At 38.3% G+C, this 26712-nt stretch overlaps 1 protein-coding gene across 1 annotated transcript; it reads left to right on the forward strand.

The window, feature by feature from the left end:
- The first annotated feature begins 23342 nt into the window (after positions 1-23342).
- LOC146487442 (uncharacterized) lies at positions 23343-23723 on the forward strand. Its single transcript, XM_085085169.1, has one exon. The coding sequence runs from the start codon at positions 23343-23345 to the stop codon at positions 23721-23723; it is 381 nt and encodes a 126-aa protein (XP_084941295.1).
- The last annotated feature ends 2989 nt before the right edge of the window (positions 23724-26712 follow it).

Consider the following 26712-nt stretch of genomic DNA (forward strand, 5'->3'; position numbering starts at 1 on the left):
CGTTTAATCGCCTTGTTTAAACCCCTAATATTTAGCGAAATACATTTCAGATTCATCGCAACATGTACAATTAAACGCTAACACTTGCCTGGTTGCAAACAAACATGCTTCGTCCGGAAAGTGTGCCAAATCAACATGCTACAAAAGAACAATACATACACTAAAACATCCAAAAAATACACATAATGATTAAGCCGTTGTACGACTCGCTGTATAGAGGAGAAATTGTTGTAATACACCAGACTTTCATATTAGTCTGGCTATTCTCCCCTACAATTTCCCGCGCATGAGTTAGGATTCAGATTTTGTAAGTTGAGTGAGAGCAATAAAAGGAAGGAATACCGGAGAAAGCAGAGGAAAACCTAGCCGAGCAAGTTATCACGCTCAGAAATGCCCTCAATGTTAATATTCGACGCGACGATATCGACATTTGCCACAGAATGTCTACAGGCAGGAACCGAAGCAAGCCCAGGCCGATCATTGTCAGATTCAAATCATACCGAACAAAGAAGGAGGTATACGGAGCTCGCAAAAGCCTAAAGAATCAAAATATAGGCCATATCTTTCAAGGAGCAGACATTGTGTACGTCAACGAAAACTTGACAAGAAGGCGACGTGACCTCTTTGCAAATGTCTGGAAGCGCAAGAAGGCGGAGCAGTTGCACGGTGCTTGGGCGATAGACGGTAAAATCTTTATCAAATCATCATTAGGAGACCAACCTGTTAGAATCTATAGCCAGGAAGATTTAGAAAAGATTTAAATTTATTTTGTTGTTGTTGTTGTTCTCTTCGTTAGAATTTACAATCAAGAAAGCTTAGTAGATTTCAGTTTACTCTTAGCTACTCTTTTGTTAATAGTCAAATTTCGAACTAGCATATAAGCGAATTAGCATGCATCATTGCATAAATGTATCAAACTTTATGAAATAAAAAGATTTTTTGCTTGATAGATCGATAACTGAGGTATGCTAAAACAATTAGACGGCTCGCTCTCGGTTTCTGTCGGCTGATAGAAACCTCGAGCTTACCGTTTAAGAGCAATTCTCCAGGAAAGTGAAGCAAAGTTGGAAATGAAAAATTTTAACCCCCCTTCAATTCTTGTGTGGAGGTAGGTTACCTTGGGGGATAAACAAAAACCACCATATTTGGATCGGCAGATGAATCGTTGCCATGGTAACCGCACTAGATGACATTGGCCTTAGGACCATGTTTCGAACAAAAGTTTCATTCTCAAAAAGTAAAAGTAAACGAGTCTGGTTCTCGGGTGCATGTGAACCAATTCAAACTAAATTCATGCAGATGGTAGAGCCACTCTCTCAGTTTATAAAATTAGCCGTTTAAATAATTTGGGTTTTATAAACAAGAAGAAAATGCTCGTCTTACTATGTTCCCTGTCAGCCATTTAGACAAGCAGGAAAAACAAGCACAACCATATTTGTAATTTCTCCGAAAGTACTCTTTCCACATAAACCAAATTAGCAGCAGAGATTACACAGATATCGATGTTTCTAAATATTATAAAATCAATTTGGGGAAAACTTTATTCTGGTCATGGGTGCTGAAGACACCTGGGACAAATTGCAAAAAAATTGCAAAATTGGTAATTTTGAGGGATCTAGTATTCGGCTCAAACAGGTTTTAGAGAGAGAAAATCAGCTTCAAAAGTATCTTTTATCATCTTGTGTGCTACCTACATTTAGTAAATAAGGTTTTGGCCAACAAATTTGATGAAATATAAATTGATACAAAACCTACCTTGAAGGTTTTGGGAATTTCTTCAGGATGCTTTCGTCGCGTGGTTCTCTCCAATGTCTCTCCTTCGCACGCTCCGTTTTTTGACCAAATCTAGCGCAGACTCTAATCTAACATGCACAGTTACTCCCATCAAATATCCAGTTTTCCGTGTTTCAGACCAGAGATGATGATAGAAGTAGCCCGCATACACTTGACAAAGAATAGTTGACAAGGTCCAAAACATGGTCGTGATACTTGCGATTTCTGCCGTCGAGCACCTAAATTTATCAATATTATCCAACCAGGAAGTAAAGTAAATGTGTCGAGATCAATGTACAAAGCAAATGCATGCCTTTGAACAATCCAAAGTAACGTCTTTGGCTAAAATCGAGTCAGATATTGCGATAGTCGACAACCCAAGAATGGTGAATAAACTGAACGCGTAGGCCGGAAGTCCAAGAAGCACGACTGCTGACCGGATGTAACACAATGTAACGGGATGTAACACCGGGTGTAATTGTAAGTGTAATGATATCCTCTTGTAATGGGGTTGTTTTACAATGGCAATAGCGAAGAAGGCCAAAACAAAAAATAAAAACAAAAACAAAAACAAAACAACGAAAACAGAAAAACCGAATGAAAACAAAACAAAGGAAATGAAGCTGAACTGAAGCTTGGGTGAAAATTGAACGCATGATCATAATAGCCGCACCCCCCCCAAAAAGATTGCTTTTGAGACTGTGAAAATGCAATTACCAATTCAGTTATGATTAACTATTCGTGACAAGAGAATGAAAAATTCGCACGTGAAATGTTACATTTATTTACCTGCAAGGCAAAGAATAAGATCCATTTCGTCGCTGATTTCATCACGGTTTATACCAAGTCCGTAGGCTTTCAAATATCCCTTTGACATTCACTGAGTTTTATATTGTTTTCACTGCACTCACAAACGTCCCTTTTGGGATTTGAAAAAGAACAACTTTCCATTGTCCCGACCAGGATATTTTCCTGATCGACGGCCAAATATACTTCCGGTCACCCCTTCCCCCACCAAAAAAAAAACAACAACAAACAAATAAATAAACAAACAGAAAGAAAGAATGCCAAAATCTGGGCTCGTATTAGGTACTGAATGTGAAAATTTATCGGCCTGGAGAAGACTTATTTATTTTATGGAGGAGAGGTGGGTCCAAAATTACAACTTCGTAACTTCTAATGTGTACGCTAATGCCCCACATCAGCGACGTATCTTACATGAAGGCTATCCTTAACATCCGATAAGCAATGAATAAAAAAAAAAAGCAAACCCAGGAAACATGGGCGGCTTATGTGGTAGCGTAAAACGTTAGTGAAGCGCTTTTATTTTGTCGTCTTTATTCACCACTGTAAAACAGTCATAAAAGCGGATCAAAAGTCGTCCTTTTATCCCTCTATCAATGATATATTGTACCAAAAATATCTAAAGAAGAGAAAATGCCACTGCGACAATGTCGCCTTATCTGAACCTACAGAAACAAACAAACAAACAAACAAAAAGCGCGTATATCGCATTCTAAAGCCTGACTTCCGGTCAGCAGTTTTGCTCCTCGCATTTCCGGTCTATATATGTTTGGTCGTAAACAGGTCGTAAACAACGATTTCTTCGCTTCTCAACCATGCACCACGGAATGTACGGCTCGATTTAGCCAAAGACTTTGTTCAGAATCGTCGCAGACATGCATTTGTTTAGTTGTGATCTTGATGTATCTATTTAACTTCCTGGATGGATTGTATTGAGGAATTATTTCGATACTCGACACACGACTGTGTTTGACCTGTTCGACTGTTCTTTATTCGGGTTAATTCATCATCATCTTTGGTCTAAAAGGAGATGTTCGGCGAGGCTAGCCAGTAAGATTTGTCCTTTCCGCTAGAGTCTGTACAGGATTTGGTCAAGAACATGGAGCGAGCGAACTGAGGAGAGACCCATCCAATACGACAAAAGCATCCTGAAGAAATTCCCAATAGTTGCAAGGTAGGCTTTGCTTCAATTTATATTTCATCAAATTCGTCTGCCAAAACCTAATCAATCAAATGTAGATAACAGACAAGACGAATGAAAAAACCTCTGAAGTTGATATTCTCTATCTAAAGCCTGTTTGAGCCAAATCACTGGAGCCCTCAACATTTCCAATTTTGCAATTTTTTGCAACTTGCCTCGGATGTCTTCAACACCCATGGCCAGAATATAATTTTCCCCAAATAGATTTTATAATATTTATAAACTTCAATATCTATGTAAGCTCTGCTGCTACTCTGGTTTTTTGGGAAATAGTACTTTCGGAGAAATTACGAATATGGTTGTGCTTGTTTTTCCTGCTCAGTCAAAATGGCTGACAGGCAACATAGTAATACCAACATTGTCTTCTTGGTTATAAAAACCAAAATACTTTCACGGCAAATTTTATAAACTGGGAGAGTGCCTCTACCATCTGTATGAATTTCATTTGAATTGGTTCACATGCATTCGAGAACCAGACTCGTTTATTTTTACTATTTGAGAGTGAATTTTTTGGTCAAAACATAGACCTCAGGCCGACGTAATCAAGTACGGTTACCATGGCAAGGTCACACCTGCCGATCCAAACATGGCTGTTTTTGTTCATCCCTGCAGGTCACCTACCTCCACACAAAAAATGAAGCGGGGTTAAAAATTTTCATTTGCAACTTTGCTTCACTTTCCTGGAGAATTGCTCTTAATTGTTAATTATCGACCAACTCCACCTTTAAACTTTGTCTATGCTATCACGGAGCTGATTAAGGTGGATGAATTAGCAAAATGACGTTAATGTATGGCTTAGATACTAACTCTCCATGAAAATTTAAGTGAATTCATAATCTACGGAACTTACTAGGCGACATTTAGAAAGATCAAGTTCCCTCAAGGAAAAAGCTGGAAACACTCACTTTCCTATCTATCCGCTTATCTAAGCATCTCGTTGAAAAGCTCCAACATGTACAGAACGTTGCGACTACTCAAGCTCTATAAAAAAAAGAAAAAACGTTTTAGCATATTCTATCTATATTGAAAGAACTACGCTTGCTGCCTATTGTTTAGAGGATGGAATTCAAGACTCAAATCTAAGTTTTAAGGTCACCCTATACCTTCAGAGGTACTGTAGATACCTAAACCCTTATATCAAATTAAAGCTTATAGAGCTGGCTGTCAAACTAAACCGAGAATTTTGAAATAAAATGAATTGTCGAATTTTTCACAACCTCTTAATGCGAGCTTCCGAATCACCTTTTTAAAGCTATAAGTCAAAGCGAATTTTGTTTTTCGCTAATTTAACGTTGACGAGACTTGTTGATGGAAGTCACGGTTCCGGCGACTTATCTTCTCTTGTGACCGAACTACCCATTTTCGTCCAAAAAAAAAAAATTGTCGCAAAGACCGCAGTTTGGTCCCTAAGACTTGTCACAAGAATTCTCAACTGCTAAGGAGAATAAAAAGGACAAGTGCTCGGAACTTGTACCCTTGTTGTGAAATATTCGTTGGCTATGGCCCCTGCGGCCAGTCCCCTCATGCCAATACTACTAGGGAATTGTTCCGAGGATAGGTCCCAGCGACCTGTCCCTTTATGTGGGCCAACAGTTACGATTTTGAAGAAACAACTTCTGCAAAAATTAACTCTCGTAAATGGTTTCTTGAAAACTGCAACAAATAATGGGTATGACGATCCAAAAATAGGTTGTTCGTGAAGGACAATTTGTCGCGCAAAGCGTGTGAGGTTGCGCTTGTTGTTCACAGTTTTATGCGTGTTACGACCTCCGCACGTACACAAGTTTCTACACAGCCAAACGTAGATGTCGCTAGGTTTAAGTGACAACCCAACTTAATATTTGACTCCTATATATACTAGAGAAATACAGCAAACTGGAAAGTAGAAGATAAAGTTCAATTTACAAATTACCGCGGACGGAAGCTCTAACTTTTAGCAGTTCATAATTTGAGTACTTAAAAAAGGAAAATCGTAACAAAAAGCCAAGCAATTGTCCGTAAACCTCGGCTAAGAAACATAATTAGTTTTCTTAGCCTTCAATACCAGTTGTTACTTTATAATTTTCTTATGTGAACCCGTGACGTTTTAACGTAGAATGTGAAATTAGTTTCGTAGAAAAAGTTGTAAAAGTAAAGGAAAGACAACCATCGAAAACGTGAGCAGAATGTTATAAAATCTGGCAGGTGGCTTACTGAAATTGACAGTAATGATATATGTTAATTACCTTTGGCTGTTCTTGTAGTCAAGTCAGCACGGAGAACTTTCACTTCACTTGTCCCCTGGCTCCAAGATGGCGCATAGGGCCTCAGCGAGAACTTTAGTGATGTATTAAAAGCTTCCCTTTCATTTAAACGGACCAAAGCAGAATTAATTGCAGGTCGGCCATTGTCTCAAAAAGCAAAAGTAAAACGAGTGCAATTATATCGTTTGCAATGTGATTCGTACTTCTCTTTCTATGATAAGATCTCTTCTTGCAATATGAGCCTTATTAGTTACTGTTTTCAATCATATTTTCTTTTAATGCCAACTCTTCACTTCTCAGATGATTGTCGCCAACTGGAGTTCATGCCAAACTATAATTATGATGGTAAACGTTTAATAAATCGCGTGATACATACCGCTGATGTCACCGTAGAAGGTTCGTGCCGAACCCTCTGCTACATGGAACCCAACTGCGTCAGTTATAACTTTAAAACAAAAGCGAGCGACAATGGAAGACACCACTGTGAACTGAATAATGCTACTCATGAGGGTGCCAAACACGACAAGCTGGTAAACGAAAAAGATTTTGTCTATCGTGGAGCAAAGGTAATTGAGTTTTGGAAAATTAAATAATTGGCAAAGAAGAAGGGTGGACTGAAACAAAAAAAAAGGTTTCTCAAGTGTTAATATAAGCGCTGAATTTATTTACGCGATTACATTTAAGGCCGGGCCACACTGGGGTACATATAGCAGAGACATGAAGAGAGACATGTTTCAGGGATAGTTCCTTCGTGCGACGTTGCCTTTTTTATCAAAAAAAAAAAAAAAAAAAAAAAAAGAAAGAAAAGAGAAAAAATCCCCACAACATGTTGAGTGTAGTTCCGCTGGTTTGAATTTATGTGTCATTAAGCGGGGACAAAGTGAACCAAAATTTTCAATGTGGCATCGTGTGCACTAATTTTGGAAACCGTCCCCGCTAGAAATTACGGAGTTAAGCAACGACGACGGCAACGTCAACGAAAACGTCACCCGAAAATATATCTTTATTTTATTTCTGCTAGTTCGCGATTACTTAAACTTGCTCAACTTTTACAAAAATGGCGAACTATCCAGGAACCAAATTGGTAGGAGTGGCGTACAAGTTAAGAAAGAAAATTAAAATTTCACCGTCGTGCGTTCACGTTCTCGACAAAACCTTAAATGTGGTCATTTCACGTTGTTGTTTTGCAGAGAACGGCGAAGAAATGTATCAAAATGTAAAACGCAAGTGCAGAGCGATTATTTTTGCTCATTAAACCTTTTGTTTTGCGGCGTTGTCTTTGCCATCGCCGTCGTCGTTGCTTAACCTCTCCAACACGAAGCGGGATGTTCAATAAATCAAATTTAACGATTGGCTGATGTCTAAATCAATATATTAATCCACCGAATTCAAGCCATTCCGAGGCGCTTTGAAAGTTACAATCGATTAATGTATATTCTCTTCCTTTCTTAGGACGCTTGTTTGAAGAATTCTTGCAAGAACAATGCAACTTGTCAAACAGGTTTCACTGACAAAGGATATCGCTGCGTGTGTGCAGGTGGATTTAAAGGAACGTATTGTGGGCAAGGTAGGAATCTTAACATACAATTCTGGATTTCTTCTTTTGTTCGTCTTTTTGAATGCAAAAATCAAAATAAATCACCATACAGTTCACTAAATCCCAAAGAGTCTGCTGTTAAGCAAGCAATCCTCTCTGAGTCTTAACTAGCCTTAGATACAAAATTCCCCAAAAATGGGCAAAAATTGTTTCAGGAATCTCCTTCCAAAAAATCTCTCAAATTCTTGAAAATATTTCTAAATTCTTGAAAAAATTATAAAACAGTTTATATACATTTTCATGGTATAACAAACGCATAATGAAGATGTAGCAAGAAGGAAGGGCCGATAACCATAAGACAAATAAAAATTAAGAATTAGTAACGTGCAGCGTGCAACCATCAAGTGATGGGTTCACGCGGGAGGTTGTTAAACACGAAAGAAGCGTAAGAGTCGCTCGAGGCGTAGTCGAGAGCAACTCTAGCTGCTTGAGTGCTAAACAAACCTCCCAAGTTGATCCATAACTCGATAGTGGCACAGCTGTGGCGTTTTTTCATTTTTCCATAACATAAATTAATCTGGAGGTTTCTTAATTTAGATCCTGGTGTCATTTACGCATCTAGTCGACTTTGAAAGTATTTATATGCTGGTAAAATTTGGCACAAAATTGGATTTATTTCTGCAATCACTAGCTCGAGTGAGAGTGATGATAGCGAGTGTGAACCTGTACCATCGCTGGCGGAGAAAAGGTGCAGCACTAGAAGTGGACGGAGTGCCACACGCTTTGCGTTAAATTGGTGAATCGCTTAACCCTAAATAGTATAGAAAAGTGAACACCTAAATGATATCGTTCGTTGCTTAACTGGCAGGGGTATTTGCAGCATGCCGAACGCCGAATGTTGCATTTTACGCCACCTATGACAGTTTAGCATTAAGCAACGAACGCAGTTATTTAGGTCTAAGAACGTCTGTTTACTGTACAGACGGTTAGCTTTAAGTTGTTGTTATGGCAGCCATTCCATAAAAGGACTTCTATGGATTCGCGTTTGGCGTTCTGCAAAATTACCCCTGCGGCTTGAAAATTAAACTTGAATTCTACTTCGTCTCATGTGAATTAAAATACTACCCGTTATACAAGGTAGTAAGGTATGCTCTTGAACCCAAAAACCCATTTCAGTAAAAGTGGAATTCTAAGCTACATGATTATGTGAGTGGGGGGTCCAAAATTAAATAGCAAAATATTATGCCCACTGTAGGTAAATTTCCCTGCTAGCAAAGGGCACAAGGGACATAGAGACCTCTGGCAGCTCCCGAGTAATCCTCTGTCGCCCATGCGTTAGTGTTTCCTGGCAAAGAGTGACATTTTAGCCACATGTAACACGAGCTTAATGCAAACCGTTTGCGCGCGAACAACAGCCGCGGTAGGGCGATGTGTGGAATTACTGTTATCTGTATGTGTGTGGAAATGCCACAGACTCCTCAACAGCATCGCATATTCAAAGAACATAATTCTCCACGAACACCAATAAAACCAGCAGCTGTAGGCAAAGATGGAAACTGCCTTTTGTGTGGAGTAAATTTCTAGCTAAGCGGCCAGAACACCTGGGGATTGCTAAATACAAGAGATTGAAAGCTAAAGTTCAATTTTCAAGTTTCTTTATTTCCAGACATCAATTTTAAGAACGGGAATTAGGGGGGAAGGAATGTGGAGGTGTGAAAACGGTTTGTTGGAGCTCGAGCACTCCTGACTTTCAAAAGGAATCTTCACGGCTATGCAAGAAATACTTTCGCAAAGTAATATCGTTAATCAAGCGAAGTAAGGATTTTGAAGATGGCAAACGCGTAATAAGTGAAGTGCGAAACTTGGAAACTAGCGGAAGTCATAATAACTGTGGGTTAAGAAATTTCCAGCTCACAATCTGAACAGAGTATGCGCATTGCATATTAACGGTATCCGGTTTTAGAAACCGGTCAGCTTTCACCAAAAATCTGGTCGGCAGCTACATGAGAGAACGCGTCTGGAGCGTCTTCTCGACGTCAGAGACCTATGCTAGCAGGGAATAGGTAAAATTTTCAGGACAGGATCGACAATTTATCGAGTTATCATAGTTTTCTTCACACTCAAAGTGATATTTGCATAGAGTTTTGTTCAATGGACTCCCTCCTATTCTTTTTTGAGGCGAACCTGTGATAATTCATAGCAATCAGTACAAAAGTAAACTAAACAACGATCTTTAAAAAATTGCACAAATAAGCGAATAAATATTTTGCGTAAGCTTTGAATTTATGAAAATGAAATCACACTAAATTTAAATTTATATTCGCTTTTAACGTTCTTAGAAAAGACTTTCAGTAAAAAATACTCACACATCTAAATCTTTGCCGTTCTATCCCATTCTTTTAAGTATCAGTGTTGATTCTCTGTAAAGAATGTTCCAAATAAATGCTAAAATTACAAATATATGCGAGAAAAACTTGTCAGAAATTTATGCCAACGATACAGTGTATTGGGAGACGTTTGTTTGACTATTTTTACCTGTAAAGATAAAATAAGCGAAAGAAGTTTTACGCTACGTTTCGATGACTCCATGTTTTCATTTTCAAGTGAAAATAAAATAAAATTGACAACTTGATATATACCGTGCAAGGCGATAAAACGTAAATTATGCATGTAAAGGTGACGTTTTATCGCCTTGCACGGTATATATTAAGTTGTCAATTTTATTTCATTTTCACTTGAAAATGATGACATGGAGTCATCGAAACGTAGTGTAAAACTTCTTTCGCTTATTTTTATCATTAGTCAGATGTTTTACTAAATCTAATATTAATCGAATATTTTTACCTGAGAATCAAATTTTATAAATGAAGAAAAATGGGATGAGATTAAAACATAAACCTTGAAGGGAAATAACAAACATGGACCAAAAAATAAGAGCTCGAGATACTGCTCTGAAGTTAGCAGTAGCTTAAGTTAAACAAGTGGCAGTGTCAACACTGCAAGAAAACAACATCCTGCTAAACAGCAAAGTTTTGTCAACAAAATCACATAAATATAGTCGCCTCTTTGGAGATCGATAACCAGCCCTTTTTTCCATTGTTGATTTTTTGTTCGTTTTACAGCGTTAAGTGAGCAGAACGTTCCAATTCAAGAGGGAAAATCCAACGTTTCGTCGGGCCGGATCAGAAAAAATGATCAGTAAAATGATTTCACTTCAAGATTCGGCTGCTGTTTATGATGTGACACCTCTCCTGCAACAAGTCGTCTTTATAATCTTTCTCCTGCTGTTGGAAGGCAAATTTAAAGGAGATTAGAAAAATAAAACCCCAAGGGAAAAAATGAACATGGACCGAATAAAAAAATGAGCTCAAAAGACTCCGGTGAAGGTAGCAGTATTTAGCTTATAAGCTTAAATTAATTGGCGTGTCAACACTGCAAGAACACAAGATCTCGCAAGACAGTAAACAAGCAAAGGTTTGTCAACAAAATCACTTGAACCCTCGCCTCTTCTGAGAATAACCGCTCATTTTATTTCATTGTCATTTTTTCGTTCGTTTTACAACGTTAAGTGAGCAAAACGTTTCACTTCAAGAGGAAAAATCCAACGTTCCCCGCGATGCTGTTTTTATTCTGTTTCAATGGATAAAAGGTTCAGGTCATTTTGGTCAATATCTGTCAAAATAGCCCTTTCGCTTTTATCGCCAGATATCAACGAGTGTGCCATAGGAACACACAAGTGCAGTGCAGTTGCTGTGTGTAATAACACCAAGGGATCATACACCTGTACATGTAAGCCGGGATATTATGGACGGTATTGCGAACCAGGTGAAGTTTTCTTTGTTTTAAGCGTTGTTTGAACTTTAGTGATATTAATTTTTTGCAGCTGATGGAAATTTGTCTAGAGCTCTTGCTTTCTTCATACAGGACAACGTTGTTAAAAGTCAAATGCGTTGCTAGTAATTTTAGTGAAATCAAGGACATCTGGGAGTAGTTCCAAAGAGGCACGTATTGCATGGTGATGTCCGGTTCAATAGCAAAGAGGCATGGCCAAAATGTCTTTAGTCGGTGACACACTACGTGATTTTATACGCCGATCGCCGCGATCCGCGAAAATCGCCAAGTTTGTCCGGTTCGGCGACTGCGATTTTCGCCGATCGCAGCGATCGGCGTATAAATTCGCCAATCTCTGGTATGCCGCCAAATATCGGCGATTAAATTTGCCGACATTCGCCTATTGTGTGCCCGTTCCAGTTCCCCGATTTTTTTTTTTTTTTTTTTTTTGGTCCAGATTTTCATCAACTTCTCGCTTTGGTAATTCATTGAAGAGTGTCGTTCGGAAAACAGTGAAAAAGCTTGACCAAAGTTCAACAACCATAGCAGTGAATAGTGCTAAATATTGATTTGTTAATTAGTTCAGATAAGGTAGTCTTTCATACAGGGTGTCAAATTGAAAAAGGCGATCATTTTCGTAAGACCATTGTCATTGTTTTTCTCGCGGTAATTTTACGGCCATCACATATCCATGAAGTGCGGTGAGGGTAAAACAGGGAATGAGTTTGCTGAATGGCATGCGGCATGATTTGCGGAATGGCATAGTTATGAGAAATACCATTTACGTATAATAAATTAACTGAAGGGGCGCCCTGTTTTCGAGCCAATTTTATAAGACAGTATAAAGCCAGTAGCTTTTTTGATTTCGATTGATTTGATTGATCGATTGATTGATTGATTGATTGGTTTTGATTGATTTCCTTGCGAGTCCGAGAATACAGGAATCAGTCCGGAACCTCACCGAAGAGGATTTTAGTGACCATCCCAGCATTGCAACGATAAAGAACAAGTCGTACCTACTTGTCTTTACTTTTATGGAAATTAAAACGGAAGTCATAACAGACAACTTACTTAAGTTAAATCCCAAGAAAGCTACTGGCCGTGATGGTTTTTTCCAAAGAAACTATCTACTGTAGCCCTGGCTACACCTCTGACAAATCTGTTTAACTATTGTATTCGTACAAGTACTCTTCCAAGTGATTGGAAAATGAGCAATGTCACCCCTATCCATAAAAAAGGATGAAGTAACCAACAAGAACAACTATCGACCAGTCAGTGTCCTCCCTGCAATTTCCAAACTTTTTGAAAAAGTAATGTTTGATCAGCTGTATGCCTCTTTTGCACCTACACTTTCATCGAGCATGTCAGGCTTACTCAAGGGATACTCATGCGCTACGGCGCTGATCAATCTGACGGATGATTGGGGAAGCGCCCTAATGACGAAAAGAAGGAGATGTGTGTGATTGCCATCGATCTGTCCAAGGCTTTTGACTGATATGCCACAACCTACTGCCTGCAAAAGTAACGGTCTATGGCGTTCAGAAATCGGCTCTTTAACTCTTAAGATCATAGCTGCATGGCCGCAAGCAAAGAATGATATGCAATAACAAGTGCTCTAGCTGGTCACCGGTACGATGTGGCGTTGCAAAGGGAAGTCTCCTTAGTCCTCTACTATTAACATCTTTATGAACGACATAAACGAAGCTGTCACCGTCTCTTCCGTCCGCTTCTATGCAGATGATACAACTCGATATACGGCGGATTATAGCCCAGTTGTTCTTCAACATTTATTAAACCAAGACAAGGAAAAACCATCTTCCTGGTTTTCCTCTAACTATCTACAGGCTATCGAGGACAAGACGCAAGCGATGATCCTTGGGAACTCATCCTATCGATATGACCTTGAGTTTGCCAGCACTCCCGTTGATATGACCAACCATTTACCTTTCGTTGACTGTTCGAACAGATATGCCTAAAAATCCTGGTAGTAAAGGTGGTGCTCCTTTTACTGATAGAAGATCAAACCCCAACTTGCCAATAAATGAACGCGTGTTTAAAGCGTTTGTATCCTCAAAGCATAATTCCAAATATAAATCCGCTCCGTTTAAAGCAGACGAATTCCCGAATAAAATTTTGTCAAGGATGCAGGGGGCCACTTCATTTATCATCAGGAACCGTTACCAACGCACCTTTCATTTTTTGTGTGGCCAGAAAGGAGAGGCTGTCTTACAAAGACCCTAAAACAGGACAATTATGTATGGCCGCGCGGGAAACAGAAGCGCATTATCATCTTCGAGTCGCGTGCGTTCAAGCAGTGGAGCCATCATTTCTGCCATGCACGCTGGTCATCTCTGAAGGATTGCAACTCACAGAGTGCCACAAAAACTATATTACAAAGGAGTTCGGTCTGACAGCCTGCCAGAATTTATTTCTTTGTTTTGCTATTGTTGCTGTGCTTTGTTTGGTTTATATAGCTGCTAAGTTCAAGTTTATCCCTGGTTCAGTTTTAGTTTTCTTTCTCTGAGATATGCCAATGCATGGTAATAAGAAGAATACGAGTGACTGAATCTCAACATAACATATTAGAATTAGTCGATTGTCATTGTTTGAAAAGGCCTTTAAACGCCGGTACGTAAGTCCCGGAAAACTGTCAATATAATCTAACCAAATATCGTGGGAGGGGTGGGTGGGGCTTGTTTAGCTATTATATTGGATAACAGTATCAATAACCAAGAGTCACGAGGATCAAGGAGGAGATTCGATTATTATGCTCGGCTATTAAAGCTAGTCATGGTGACTGTTTGTTTCTCCATGCTTACCGCGCACACCACGCATGATGCAGTGTTGCACCTCGTCACCTATCGAGCGCGCGGGAAATGTCGAAAATCATTTTATGGCGTTAACTCTTTTTTGAGGCATCGTGACTCTTGCTTTTCTTTTCCTGTATCACAACCTTTACCAATTTTCTACACTTTATGTTTTTTTTTGTGTGTGTGTCACCCACGTGTCACTAAAGCTCGCCTGAGAACTATTATTGTGCAGACACTGCAGAATTCTACGTGCCACGTTTAATTGACCGTATTCTTAAATAAGAGAAAGCGGAGAGGCGTCTACATTACTCCTCATAGGCTAAAATTTATCGGCAAAATTCGAGATTAAGATACATTTTGTATTTTAAGATAACTACAATTCCCTTATGCAAGATCTTCCGTGATCCTGGTGTTTGTTTGTTTGTTTCTGTTTTGTTTTTGTTTTTCTTTTTTTTCGAGTTGCGTCTAATTAAATATACTCTTTAGAGCGGTTTTCAATTGACTGTTTAAAATACTTCGCGATTGCTGTTGGTTTGCTTTACTACTGTAATTGGCAGCAAAATTCGCGCTACTTTCTCAATCAATGAAAAACAAAACCAGAATCAATCATGACTTGTTTTCATCTGTTTTCCCGCGCTTTACATTCTTTACATTATTTTCTTCAAATACTGACTAACTGGTTGCACTGTCTGCGTCTGTTATGTCTAGCTAGAGTAATTTTTTTGGTTTGGCTATGCTCATTTACTCTCTGTTTTAATTTTGTGTTAAAAGAGCGATGTACGTTTCGGGTGCAGTATACATATCTAAACATAAATTTTATGCTCTGATCATTCACGGCTGTTAAATCAAAAAAGGTTCCAGTTGCTGGGAGATGGGAAAAGATATCACCGGACACTAGGAAATATAACAGTGTTTTGTTTTAACGGGTTTGATTACTGTTCAGACATTGTGTTTTAATAAATAAGGTTTAAAACATAGAAAGAGTTAAAACCGATAAGCCGTGTTGGTAACTGGAAAGCCTTGTCGGTGAAATTAAGTCATGCAAGAATCATGTACACTACAGAGGCAGAAAGAAACAGCAACTGGGCAACTAGTTATGATGAAAGAAGGGTTAAATAAAGCAAATTGTATACCGTTGACTCCTGGTGACACCGCCATTGCGTTTATTCTCACAGAACTGTAACAAATCGCTTAGAACCTAAATGACCAAAGGACCATTAGGCCCGGTTCATACGTCGAACTTTACATGAGCCGAACCTAATACCTATTAAGGTCGACCCAAATAATTAAGTTCGGCAGTTGATTCAGACGTCGAACCTAACTAAAGTCGAACCTAATTAAAGTTAAAGTGAGAAAGTAGATTTTCCTGGTCAGCGGCTGTTGTTTTTACTCGACAAGATTCAAAATAGCTGGAAAGATGAATTTTGACATGGAAGAGCTTGTTTGGTAAAATAATAAAGACAGGCCAAACACTGCTCCTACTGGTCGAGATAGGAAGAATATGACCTTCAAAGCTAATTTGCTCTTACGAGTACGTCTTTCAAAGATCTCCCTTTTCTGTACGAAAGAAAGAAAGGGTCTTTGCAGATCTCCCTTAGCAGAGACTGATTTTCTATCAAGTGTCATTTACCAGGAGCCATAATCAGGGATGGAGACCGTAACGAGATGCCATTTTGACTTGTGGGCTTTTCCCCATATGTTGTACCAAAAACTCTATTTTTAGAAAAAAATTGCGCCATACGCGCGTGCGCGCACGTGTGTAAACGGCCAGGATCGCGCGTGGAGAAATTGAATTTTTTTTCTACCCGTTCAAAATGGCGTCCAAATTTTAAAATTCTGCCAGGGAATATCTCCTCAGTGCCCACATTTAAGGAATTAGACTCTCACAAAGAAAAGGTAACAATTGAAAGAAGACGGGAAAAGTTGGAATAAGCGGCCTATTGATCACATGACTCTCACAGTAAAGTAAAAAAGGCGCCAAAACGGTGGCGCTGCGTGCGTTGCTACTGTTTAATGAATGAAAAAAGCTTACACTCTACGTACATGCGCTCAGATAGGTAAGGACTTTTTTATCTTTAGTGAATTTTTTCTCAGCTGCTTTCCGTGTCACATATAAGGTAGTAGTGCCACACAAATTTGCGTGTATTCACGCGGGTTCATGACGTGAGGGGGGGGGAGGGGGGGGGGCAATTTTTTCTAAAAATAGATTTTTTGGTACAACTCATGGGGACGCGTGGACCCCACGCTTACGGTCTTCATCCCTGATTATGGCTCCTGTATTTACTCATCTGAATAACAAACCTCAAAATGTTTTTCCCGGTTTTCAGTTTGTTTTGTAGTGCCGACATTCTTTTGCAGAGATTGACTTCTGAAAGAGTTTTATTTATAAGGTTATCAAGGTAATCCCTGTTGGGCAATCTCTGTTTGAATAGAGTAATGTCGTCTTCAAATGTTGTTTTTGAAGATTTTGTTCTGAGAAGTCTTGACGCTTCGCCTTTGATTTAGGCTGTATTGGAAAGTTTCTGTCGGTTTGAAGTGTGTGTGCACTTCAAGAATAGTTTTTTATATTAATCTTTTGCATCTCAGACAAGTATATTCAGTTGTTTCGAAACAAGATGAACAAGCCATTCCTCTTTTCCCGCCATCTTGTTCAGAATGAAGTCCTTTGCGCACATGCCAAGTCGATGGAATGCACAGACCTCTGGGATAGATGTAGTTTATGTAATTTATACGTAACGTATGCATTTGGTTTGGCACATGAAAAGTTCGACGTCTGAATCGAAGTCGAACTTTTGCCGTTCTATTCGACTGGCGCAGTCGAATAAAACGGCAGGTCGACCCAATTACAAATCTGTCGATCCTAACTGATTCATACGTCGATCTTTACACGCGCCGAACCAAATGATTAGGTTCAGCTCATGACAAGTTCGACGTATGAACCGGGCCTTATATGTATTTCTCAAACTCATTAATAGTTCAAAAGACAAAGGCAAAGGAAATCATGCACCATGACGTGTTTGGATATCCGATGAAAAACTCCTCGTTTTTGCATCCTTAATTTTCCCTTCAAAATCAGTTTGTTTGAGAAGTTCTATCAAATACTCGCCACAGTGTTTCATGTAATATATCAAACACGAGGAAGAGTGTTTCATCAGATATCCAAACACTGAGAAGTAGGTTGAAAAAACGAGGCGGAGCCGAGTTTTTTTAAACGACTTCGAGGTGTTTGGATATCTGATGAAACACACTTTCGAGTGTTTGATATGGCTTCTCAAATGATCAATAATTCTTGGAGAAATTCAAGGTTAAAGTTGGCAAAATTTTATGGTAATTAGGATCACATATCCAAACCACGGTCACGGTAGTGATTTTCTTTGTTTTCTTTTGATGAATTATTAATGAATTTGAGAACACAACATCAAAAACCTCGAAGTTCGTCAAAAATACTCCGCTACGCGTCGTATTTTCGACTCTCTTCTCGGTATTTGATATGTGATTAAACACTGTGTCTCGTGTTTGATATATAACTTCAAGAGTACATGAAGCTCAATTTGATTCAAAATAAATTCAATGTTCTCGAGCTTTCTTTTCTTTTTTGTTTTTGGATTCATTAGACTTTGACAAAGGGGCTATGGTTATCAGTTGAGGAAGAAAATATAAAGAAATTGACTTGGAGGGAAAAATCACTTCGAGTTTGCGGGAGATTCGAATTGTCGAGGGTTCCAGGTAAAATAACAGTAGATTTATTTGGAAAATCCAGGGTTGATCAAGTTTGGTTCTAGTTATGGGAGCTTCGATCGTTACGGATTGCTGGCATCGCAACATTCTCCGTATACACTCGAGTTTCTACTTAATTACCAAGTATCAAGTTTTACAGGATGAATAATATGTAATGCCTGAACCGAGAAAATACTGTTGAACTGTTCCCGCTTCGTTAAAAAGACAAATATATTTGGGGGCAAAGTGTTTACAAAACGGGGTATTTTCAGTTGCTTTAATTCTTTCTATGAATATGTCACTGATTCTTAATGAGGAATGCATCATAAACGGCACCAAAGAAAGTTGAGTTACTCAGTATCAAAAGGTAGATCTAAAACCATTTTGTACAGTACAAGAAATTCCGGAGGAAAACACTTCTCAAAAAAAGTTCTCATTGAAAAAGCTACACTCGAGGTCTTACCTTCCTTACCATCCTTGCCATCCTTTTGAACCGCATCAAATACAAAAACGCTATTAAAGGAAATTAAAGTACAGCTGCTTAAAAGATCTCTTTATTATATGCCGCAATTTCTTTGTACATACCATAGAGTAGGCTAGAAGAATGCAACACATAGGCCTCCCTGACAGTTTTAATCCAATTTAACGGAAGAGCAAATAAGAAGCCTCTGTCAGTTTAGAATTCAATGACTGTGATGCTGTTTATTTTTCTCATCAGGCAATGACTGCCTGACTTGAATAAATTTATCTATTGGCTAAAAATTAAGTAACTGTCAAGTATCACACTGCTTGTTAATTAAAAAGCTGATGATTCCCAATTTTTAGTCGAAATTCAGCAACTGTAATGAGCGTAGGGCGACTCAGTCTGCCGTCATGTTTTTTTATTTTTATTTTTTGGATATCCTTCCGGTTGTTTTCTTTGATCCACGGAAAGTTCCACAGTTCAGAAGGTTGGTAAAGGAAGTCTTCTACATATGGTTTGTTTTTATTGACAGTATGTATTAGCGGTACAAATTGTATACGGAGCTATAGAACGGAAAGACGAAACATAATGACGACCACTTATCTAAAACTTTCGCTAAATTTATTCAACCTTAGTGATACAAGAATTTGCTGGTTCAAAATTAAAATTACAGGTTTAGAATTAACCCCACAATTTTATTTTAAATCTTGAAAAACTGTATACTGGGTTTTTGAATCAAACTAGTAGTATGCTAATGTTGAAAAGCGCTTAATTAAAAAAAATATATGGAAGGCCACCTGGAAATTATGAAAAAAGTCCATTTAAGAGACTGTGCAAAATGTAGATTTAGGATTCGCTTCAATATGTGCAAAAAATTCGACCAGGATAAGAAAATTCTTATCCCCTCTAGACCGGAGTGAAGAAGGAGTGGGTTGGGGCGGATTCTGCCCACGGTGAGTGTGAACCTGAGTAACTTTCTTGAATATTTGGGCAAACGCCCTGAAAATTCAGGATTTTTTCAGAAATTTATCTAGGAAAAAAATTTGATGGGGTCGGTTATGTTTATTAAGGGTTTATTCGTCTTCTCCAGTCATCTCCACAATATACATTAAGAGAATAAAGGTATTAAAATAACGGAGAAAGGGCCAAAAATAGAAAGACTAATACTTAGCCCTAAAGATGGAAAAAAATAAGGATCATATATTATTGGTTTTCAAGGGAGAGATTATATAATATACGTAATAGCACATAAACATACATAGTTTTACATAGACACGGAACACAACTGTTAGTGAAGGCAATTTCAACGGAGCAAAATCATTATACAAAGTCAATGGTCATGAATAGGAACGTCGTTAATTATTCTCACTACCTTATTTTGTAGCCCGACAACATCACAAAGCGGATTTTCATAGTTATTACCCCACAATATACAACCATATGTCAAATAAGGATATGTCAAACAGAAAATTTTTAAATACCTTTTAAAGTGCATATGAAGTGAAAAATAATTTATACCTATTTGAAAGGCCTTTCAAAGAGAACAAGAATGGCGTTTTCGTTTTTGAATATCTTCTATTGCTCCAGCGATATTCACGTTTTTGTTCAAAAACTGATGGCGTCACAAATAATTTTAGCACAAAGCTAAATCACTAAATCAGGAATATCTCGGGAAATATTGGTGTGATGCTGCTCAAACTTGGCACCAGTAATGTACATCAGGTAAGAGACAAAATGACGTTGCTGTGGTATTACTCTTGGCCCCAGTCCCTTTCTGATAGGAACCAAATATCTCCATTTTCCACCAGATAAGGAGAGGCAGACAGTCCTACGTCAAACGAACGAAGTGCCTTTATTTCCCTATGTCTCTTCACTAGCTCATTGGGAGTAAAAGATGTCTGATTTACAGACAAAAAATGAGAACGACAATCGAGCGTTAAATAGACCTAAAAGCAAAATTTTTGGCATGGCAACAGAACAGTAGAAGTCATTTTGTGTCTTACCTGAGGCACATTACTGGTGCCAAGTTTGAGCAGCATAAGACGTCATCAGTATTTTGAACAAAAAAAATGGAAATGCTAAATATGTTAAATATGTCGATGCAAGTTTTGTGGTTTTCTTCAGAATCACTAAAATTTTAAAATAATCGATGTTATCGTAACATCAACTTCAAGTTCCCACTAGTCTCCCATAGCTCAGTTGTAGAGCATCCGAACTAGTAAAAAGAAAGGCCATTAATGTTTCACTCCTGTTGCGAAAACTCAAATTGTCCTTTTCAGAGATGCCTGTGTGAATGATTTAAAAAATGCATCTGTCATTTATTCGCCAGGCTTAAAAAATAACATCCGTTTCGTCCCAGGCTAATATCTCTTTGTCACTAAACGTGTAAGTCCCTTTTTTTTTTAGTGTATACCTCATCTTTGCTGCTTCCTTCTAAACAATATTTCTTCCATTCCTCCAGTAATCTCTAGGTTTCATCTCTGACTCAGTGCTACTACTCACTTTCTTTTTTCTAGACGACTGCCGCCAACTGGAATTCCAACCCTCCCACACATTTGATGGAAAACGCATGAAAAACCACGTGATTCACAGCACTGACGTCACGAATAGTGATTTCTGTGAGATAGCATGCTATATTAAACCCAACTGTTTTAGTTACAACTTGAAGAAAGTGCTGAACAGGAATGGAAATTACAAGTGTGAGCTGAATAATCCAACGTTCAAAGGACAGAACAACAAACTTGAAACAAATTCAAATTACATTTACCGTGGAGCAAACGTATGCTTGAAAGATTTAAATAGATGTTTAAAGATAAAACAAGAAGCAAAACTTCCTATAAAAAACCATTACCCGCTGATAATTTTAAGAGATAAAGAATAAATGTAATTCCGAGTAAATTCATTGTGTCAATGATATGGACAACAAATGCAAGGAAACGTTGGAGTAATTTTAAAATTGTTCTATTTCGATGTGATACTATATCATCTTAAGACTAAGGTGACAACAAGGTGACAACAAGTTGCTATGAAATTAGCCATTTACGACATGCACATGAAAATACAAACAAGACGTTAATGTCAGAAGAATAGGCATAGTTCTCTGCTAGATTTTAAAACATTGTTCAAAGATGGTGCTGAACGCTTGATATATGATAGGCTACCATATCAAGCTTATGCATGATAATGATGTTCATTGCAATATCAAAGAAAGTTCCCGAGCTGTTATAAGAATCATTATTCTCCTCTCTTATTGGATCCTTGTTTTTGTCTAGCTTCTCTTCTTCTTTTGCCCTTACAGTCGTGTCCTCTGGAATTAATATCAACTATTCGGCACTTCTACTCACGCTACTTCACAACTAGCAAATCAAGTCTCCTTTTTTGGGAACCGATCTCATTATAGCTTTCCGTTTTTCCTTGTTAGCAGAATTTTTTTCGCAAGGATTTTATTGAACCCAATACAGATCATTAAGCTGAACGTTACTGTAGTTTACATGTTGATGTGTTTATTTTCAATGTTTTTTTTTTTTTTTTTTTTGCTGTTTCTTCTTCTTTTCTTTTCTTTTGATGTTGTGACGAAGCAGTCTCCACGTGCAAGGATATTTATAACAAACAGATGTAAGTAAAGAAGCTCAAGGATGAATCAAAACGGTTTGAATTGTTGCCTTTTTTTTAGATTTTTATAGGCCTTAGACACACAATACAATATTTTTGGTATTATTATGTTTGCCTTTTTTTAACCTCAGATGATGAGACAAACAGACAGAGAAATCATTTTTTTTTTTTGTAGAGGATTTGTTTATGTTATTTATTATGTTTGTTTGTTTTTCTGTCTATTTTTCATTTTTCATTAAAGTTGTAACTTTTCAACATAATTCTTTTATAGAAAAACTCCCCCTCTAAATTTCGTCGACCAATCTCAGCCCACCGGAACGCTTTCATGATTAACTACCTCAACTATAAAAAGGAATAGAGAAGTCTTGTAGCTGGTCATGTTTCTCTTCTTAGATCTTACGAAAGCAAAGCCTACTAACTTATTGTGGAAAATCAAACTTTCAACGTTTACTGTCACATGAACGAAACCTTTACTGGAAAAGGAACATGCGGGGATGGAGGATGGACGCTGGTCATGAAGATTAATGGCAGTAAGGTAGTACTTGCGTTAACTAGCCAATCCGTTCATAACAGCACTGGCAATGATATGATTGATTGGGTTCAAAGCTAACGCACAACTTCAAGCGTATATGTGCCTGACCCTCTACCTAGATTTTGTTAGGAGCATGTATTTCCGTTTCTGATTCTAGTTGTTGCTTGGATATTGATTGATAGTTGGCACCGTATGCGTTGAACTGTCGCGTGGAAAAGAAAACTGGATTTCGCGTGTTCTTTTAGTTCGAACCAGCAGTTGTGCTTTACGTCGTCTGATCGACAGAATACATTTAAATTTAATCCACTACCTTCTATCAATCAGACTTCAGGTTATGTATCTTTTCGTGAACGTTCATACGTTTGCACATTTCTTAAAAATGCAGTATTCTTAAAAGAATAACTCTCCGAAAAAACAGGTTATTGTGAGCTACAGAAGTTAAAAATTGAGCTCATGAAGTTTTAAATGAGCGTCTGAGAGCGCTTTATATATAACGACAGTAACCGTGTACGTTCTGTTCTTCGGATGATTTCTCTAGTTAATACACCGACTGAAGAGGGATACCAAATCATGTTCACAAATTTGCATCGACTAAACAAGTACAATACAGTAAACATACCTGCTGATTCCAAAGATATAAGTATTGATTTAAAGTTTCCTCCGTCCAATCTGTTGATCCAGGAAACCTTTCACTATGATTCCGATCTCTGGAGCAACAAAGACACCTTCAACCCTGGAGGAGGGGAGACTGGTTTCGATCATAACGAGCCTAAATTACCGACCGACTGAAGCACGCTTTTTTACTAGATCTGCCACGGTATGAAGATTGGCCAGCAGATCGATTTCATTATCATAAACAAGACTGCCAGTTCGTTGTATTCTGTAATCACTGACGGGGAATACTGTAACATCACACTGGGCCGTGACATGTGGAAGTCTCTTGTTGGAACCCAAGGATCCTTGCAGGTCAACTGTAACAAGGAAGGGTTCAACTCTAGGTCTGCCGCGCGGTGGCGTGCCAGAGCAAGGATAGGTATTCTTGGTAATAACGAAAACGACTGCTTGAGGATTGACTCCGGAATCGGATTTGGTACCAAAGGGTGGCCTTTTCAGTCCAGCACTTGTAGAAACCAAGCATACTACAATGCGGATAACGGTGAAAAACATTTCGAGACAATGGGATTCCTCTTTGTGCAGTAGAAAGAAGGTTCTTAACACGTCATTCTAAATCTTGGACCGGGATGGTCGGATCCTACCTAGACTGACTTTTAACTTTCAAGTAATTTTTATTATTCTTCGCGAATATGACAAGAAACTTCGTACGCGACGTTTTCAGCAATTTTCTTGGGAATAAGTTGGTGTGGCATACTAGGGTTAATTAGTTTTTATCTTGGCAACCAATTTTTGACAGGCAAGTCTTCAGGAAACTGAAGATTCCCATTGCCAATATTCAATAAATTAACAGAACAAGTAACAGTTAATCCCACGTTTTTAAAATAATTGCGTATTTTTTCTTTTTATTTTAATACGTTTTGGACCATTTTGGTGTCTGAGGTTTGGGAGAAATCAAGAATCCCAAGTTGGTCCAAGATGGCTGCCATTTCAAAAACGTCACGTAATCCACGTCTTATTTGACGTCGTCACCTCCAGTAGTGAATCTCAAAAGAAACATGTTCGAATTTACTATCTATCCTATATGTATCATTTTCATAGCGTTTATGTCTCAGAAGTTAGCTGTGGAGGGGTGTGGAGTACCCCCTACACATCCTCAGAAGAAAAAAAAGCCCGTTGTCTTTAAGGTTAAATGAACGGAATTGTACGGTGAAACCTTCAAACACCCTTGGGACTAAGCATAGCTTTTAGTTACATCTTAGAAAAATGCTAACCCTAAATTTTAAAGTTGTGTCGGGAAAGTAACGGTTGCCTTTCTCGGCCAGGCATGTTGGAGGGTAGATACTTAGTACAGTGAAGTAATACAAACTGGTAAATAGATTAAATAGTGAAGTTGAAGCGAATCGAAAAGGGTGAGAATAAGATGGGGAAGGCTTCGGCAAATAATTGATCTGCGATTGCGAGACACTGACAAATCTCGATATTTTGCGATAACCGAGTTCCATAATTGTTTAATCATTCAGTCACCGTAACGAGTTTGTTTTTTCATAATTGTTTAATTCGGGAAGCGGTAAGGGCTGCCTTGCAGGGGTCAGGCATTTTCACACAAGAGCGTGGTTTTCAATTACGCTGAGCAGAATTCCATTTGCAGCAAAACACAGTTGGACAGTATTGCGCATGAGCAGACCATTATTTGTAGGCAGCTATTTGCAGGTCACGTGGCTTGCTCTCGGCCAATGGAAAGGAAGAGAGAGAACATGGAACGATTAAATGTGCTGCGCGTAGTATGTAATTTCTGCTATTATGCTTTCTTTTATTGATATAAAACAATATATGAGTGATAAAACTGTCTGAACAATTTTTTGGATTCTAAACATATTGCCCGTCACTTTTGGTCTCAATTTTGTAGCCGTAAAATATTTTGCCCTTCCACCTATCCCTCCCGCCCCACTTATACTCCAAGCATCTCTAACCCACTCAGTGATAACGTTGAGACACTCCTTACTAGTATCAGAGGATAATAACAATATTTTATTTCGACAAGGCGGTAATGCTAAAGCAGCGGAAAAGTAACTTAATCAGTACATAAGAACGAAGCCCAAAATCTGCTTTTCTCCCACAATTAATTATTTCCAAAGAAAGATCTTTCATCGTGGATTAGCCGCCGATTAATCAAGAATCTGTCAAGCATCAACGAAACCACAAGAGAAATGACGGAAATAACCACACGAATCTACTGATGTGGCGCCAAGCGTTCACAAAATCTCTTGGTTACTATGGCAACCACGAGATGAAAAGGAAATAATAACCGCAAGAAGATTTATAAAAGAAAAATTGCTTCCCGAATTCCGAGAAGACGGTCATGTTTAACTTCGAAATGTTTGCCAGATAGATTTCTAAAATTTGCAATGGAGCATGCAAAATATCTCCAACTTCCTCCCAGGTCTGAATGAGGTTATTTGGAGATCGTCATCACCCGCTCCCCACCCTCTTTAGTTTGAATAATGTTACTTACACTTAAGACTTCAGGCTCTACAGCCCTTTATAATTTCTTGACTAAATCCGCTAATGAAACATACTTTAACACAACATTATGTTGCCGCAGGCAGTGGTTTCAAAACTGTCACGGGAAGCATGAATGGCTGCGTTTTCTTGTGATTGTGAACAATTTTGGAAAGGGGCCTAGATGAGTCAATAACAATAGTTTGTATTTATGATTTCTACTAGGTAATGCTGTTTCAAGCTTTAAATAAATACATGGTAGATAATATAAAATGCCTGAACCGAGAAACGACTTCCAATCTGCATAGGCTTGTATTACCACTGCAGCTGCTAAATGGATCTCAATGGGCAATTTTCATGATGGCGACATTTGACTACAACTACCAGAATTCATTTTGTTTTCCTTTTCAAATTCAAATTTTGTAATCCCACTGGAGAGCAAAGAACAATAGCTCTAATTAGCATGAGAAAACAAAAAACTGAAGGATTCTGGTAGTTGTAGTCAAATGACGCCATAGTGAAAATGTCCTATTTATAAATCGTCATCTAATGTCGTGTTTTTAACAAGAAACTCAAAGTCAAATGCCCCTAATGACAAGGTTTCATTTTAATGTGCAAAACTGGGAAATACTTAGTATAAACACATTTTTTGGCAAGGGGTGCTGAGGAGAGAAAGACTTGATAAACTTGTTCTTTATCATGTGCCGCCATTCCTTTGTTTCGCATGAGTGCCTTCTAATCAGTAATTCAGGCTAGAAGCATCCAAAACATAAGTCTTTTTAATATGTCTTAATCCAATTCGGTCGAACAGCAAATAGCAAGCCTCCCTGTCAGTTTATAATTTGAAGACTGGGTTGCTGTTTAATTTTCTCATCAGGTAATGTTGTCACTTGCGTCAATTCATTGAGTCTCTATTGGCTAAAAAGGCCAATTGGTTCTTAATTAAGAAGCGCTGATGATTCCCAAAGCAAGCGTGGAACTTTTTAGTCGAGGTGCGGCGGCTCTGACTACCTTCGAACGCTTTATAAACCGTCATGATTATTGGTTTTACGTTTTGGATTTCATTCGGGTTGTT

The sequence above is a fragment of the Pavona decussata genome, unplaced genomic scaffold, assembly GCF_977016875.1.
Source record: "Pavona decussata unplaced genomic scaffold, jaPavDecu1.1 SCAFFOLD_16, whole genome shotgun sequence".
NCBI lineage: Eukaryota > Metazoa > Cnidaria > Anthozoa > Scleractinia > Agariciidae > Pavona > Pavona decussata.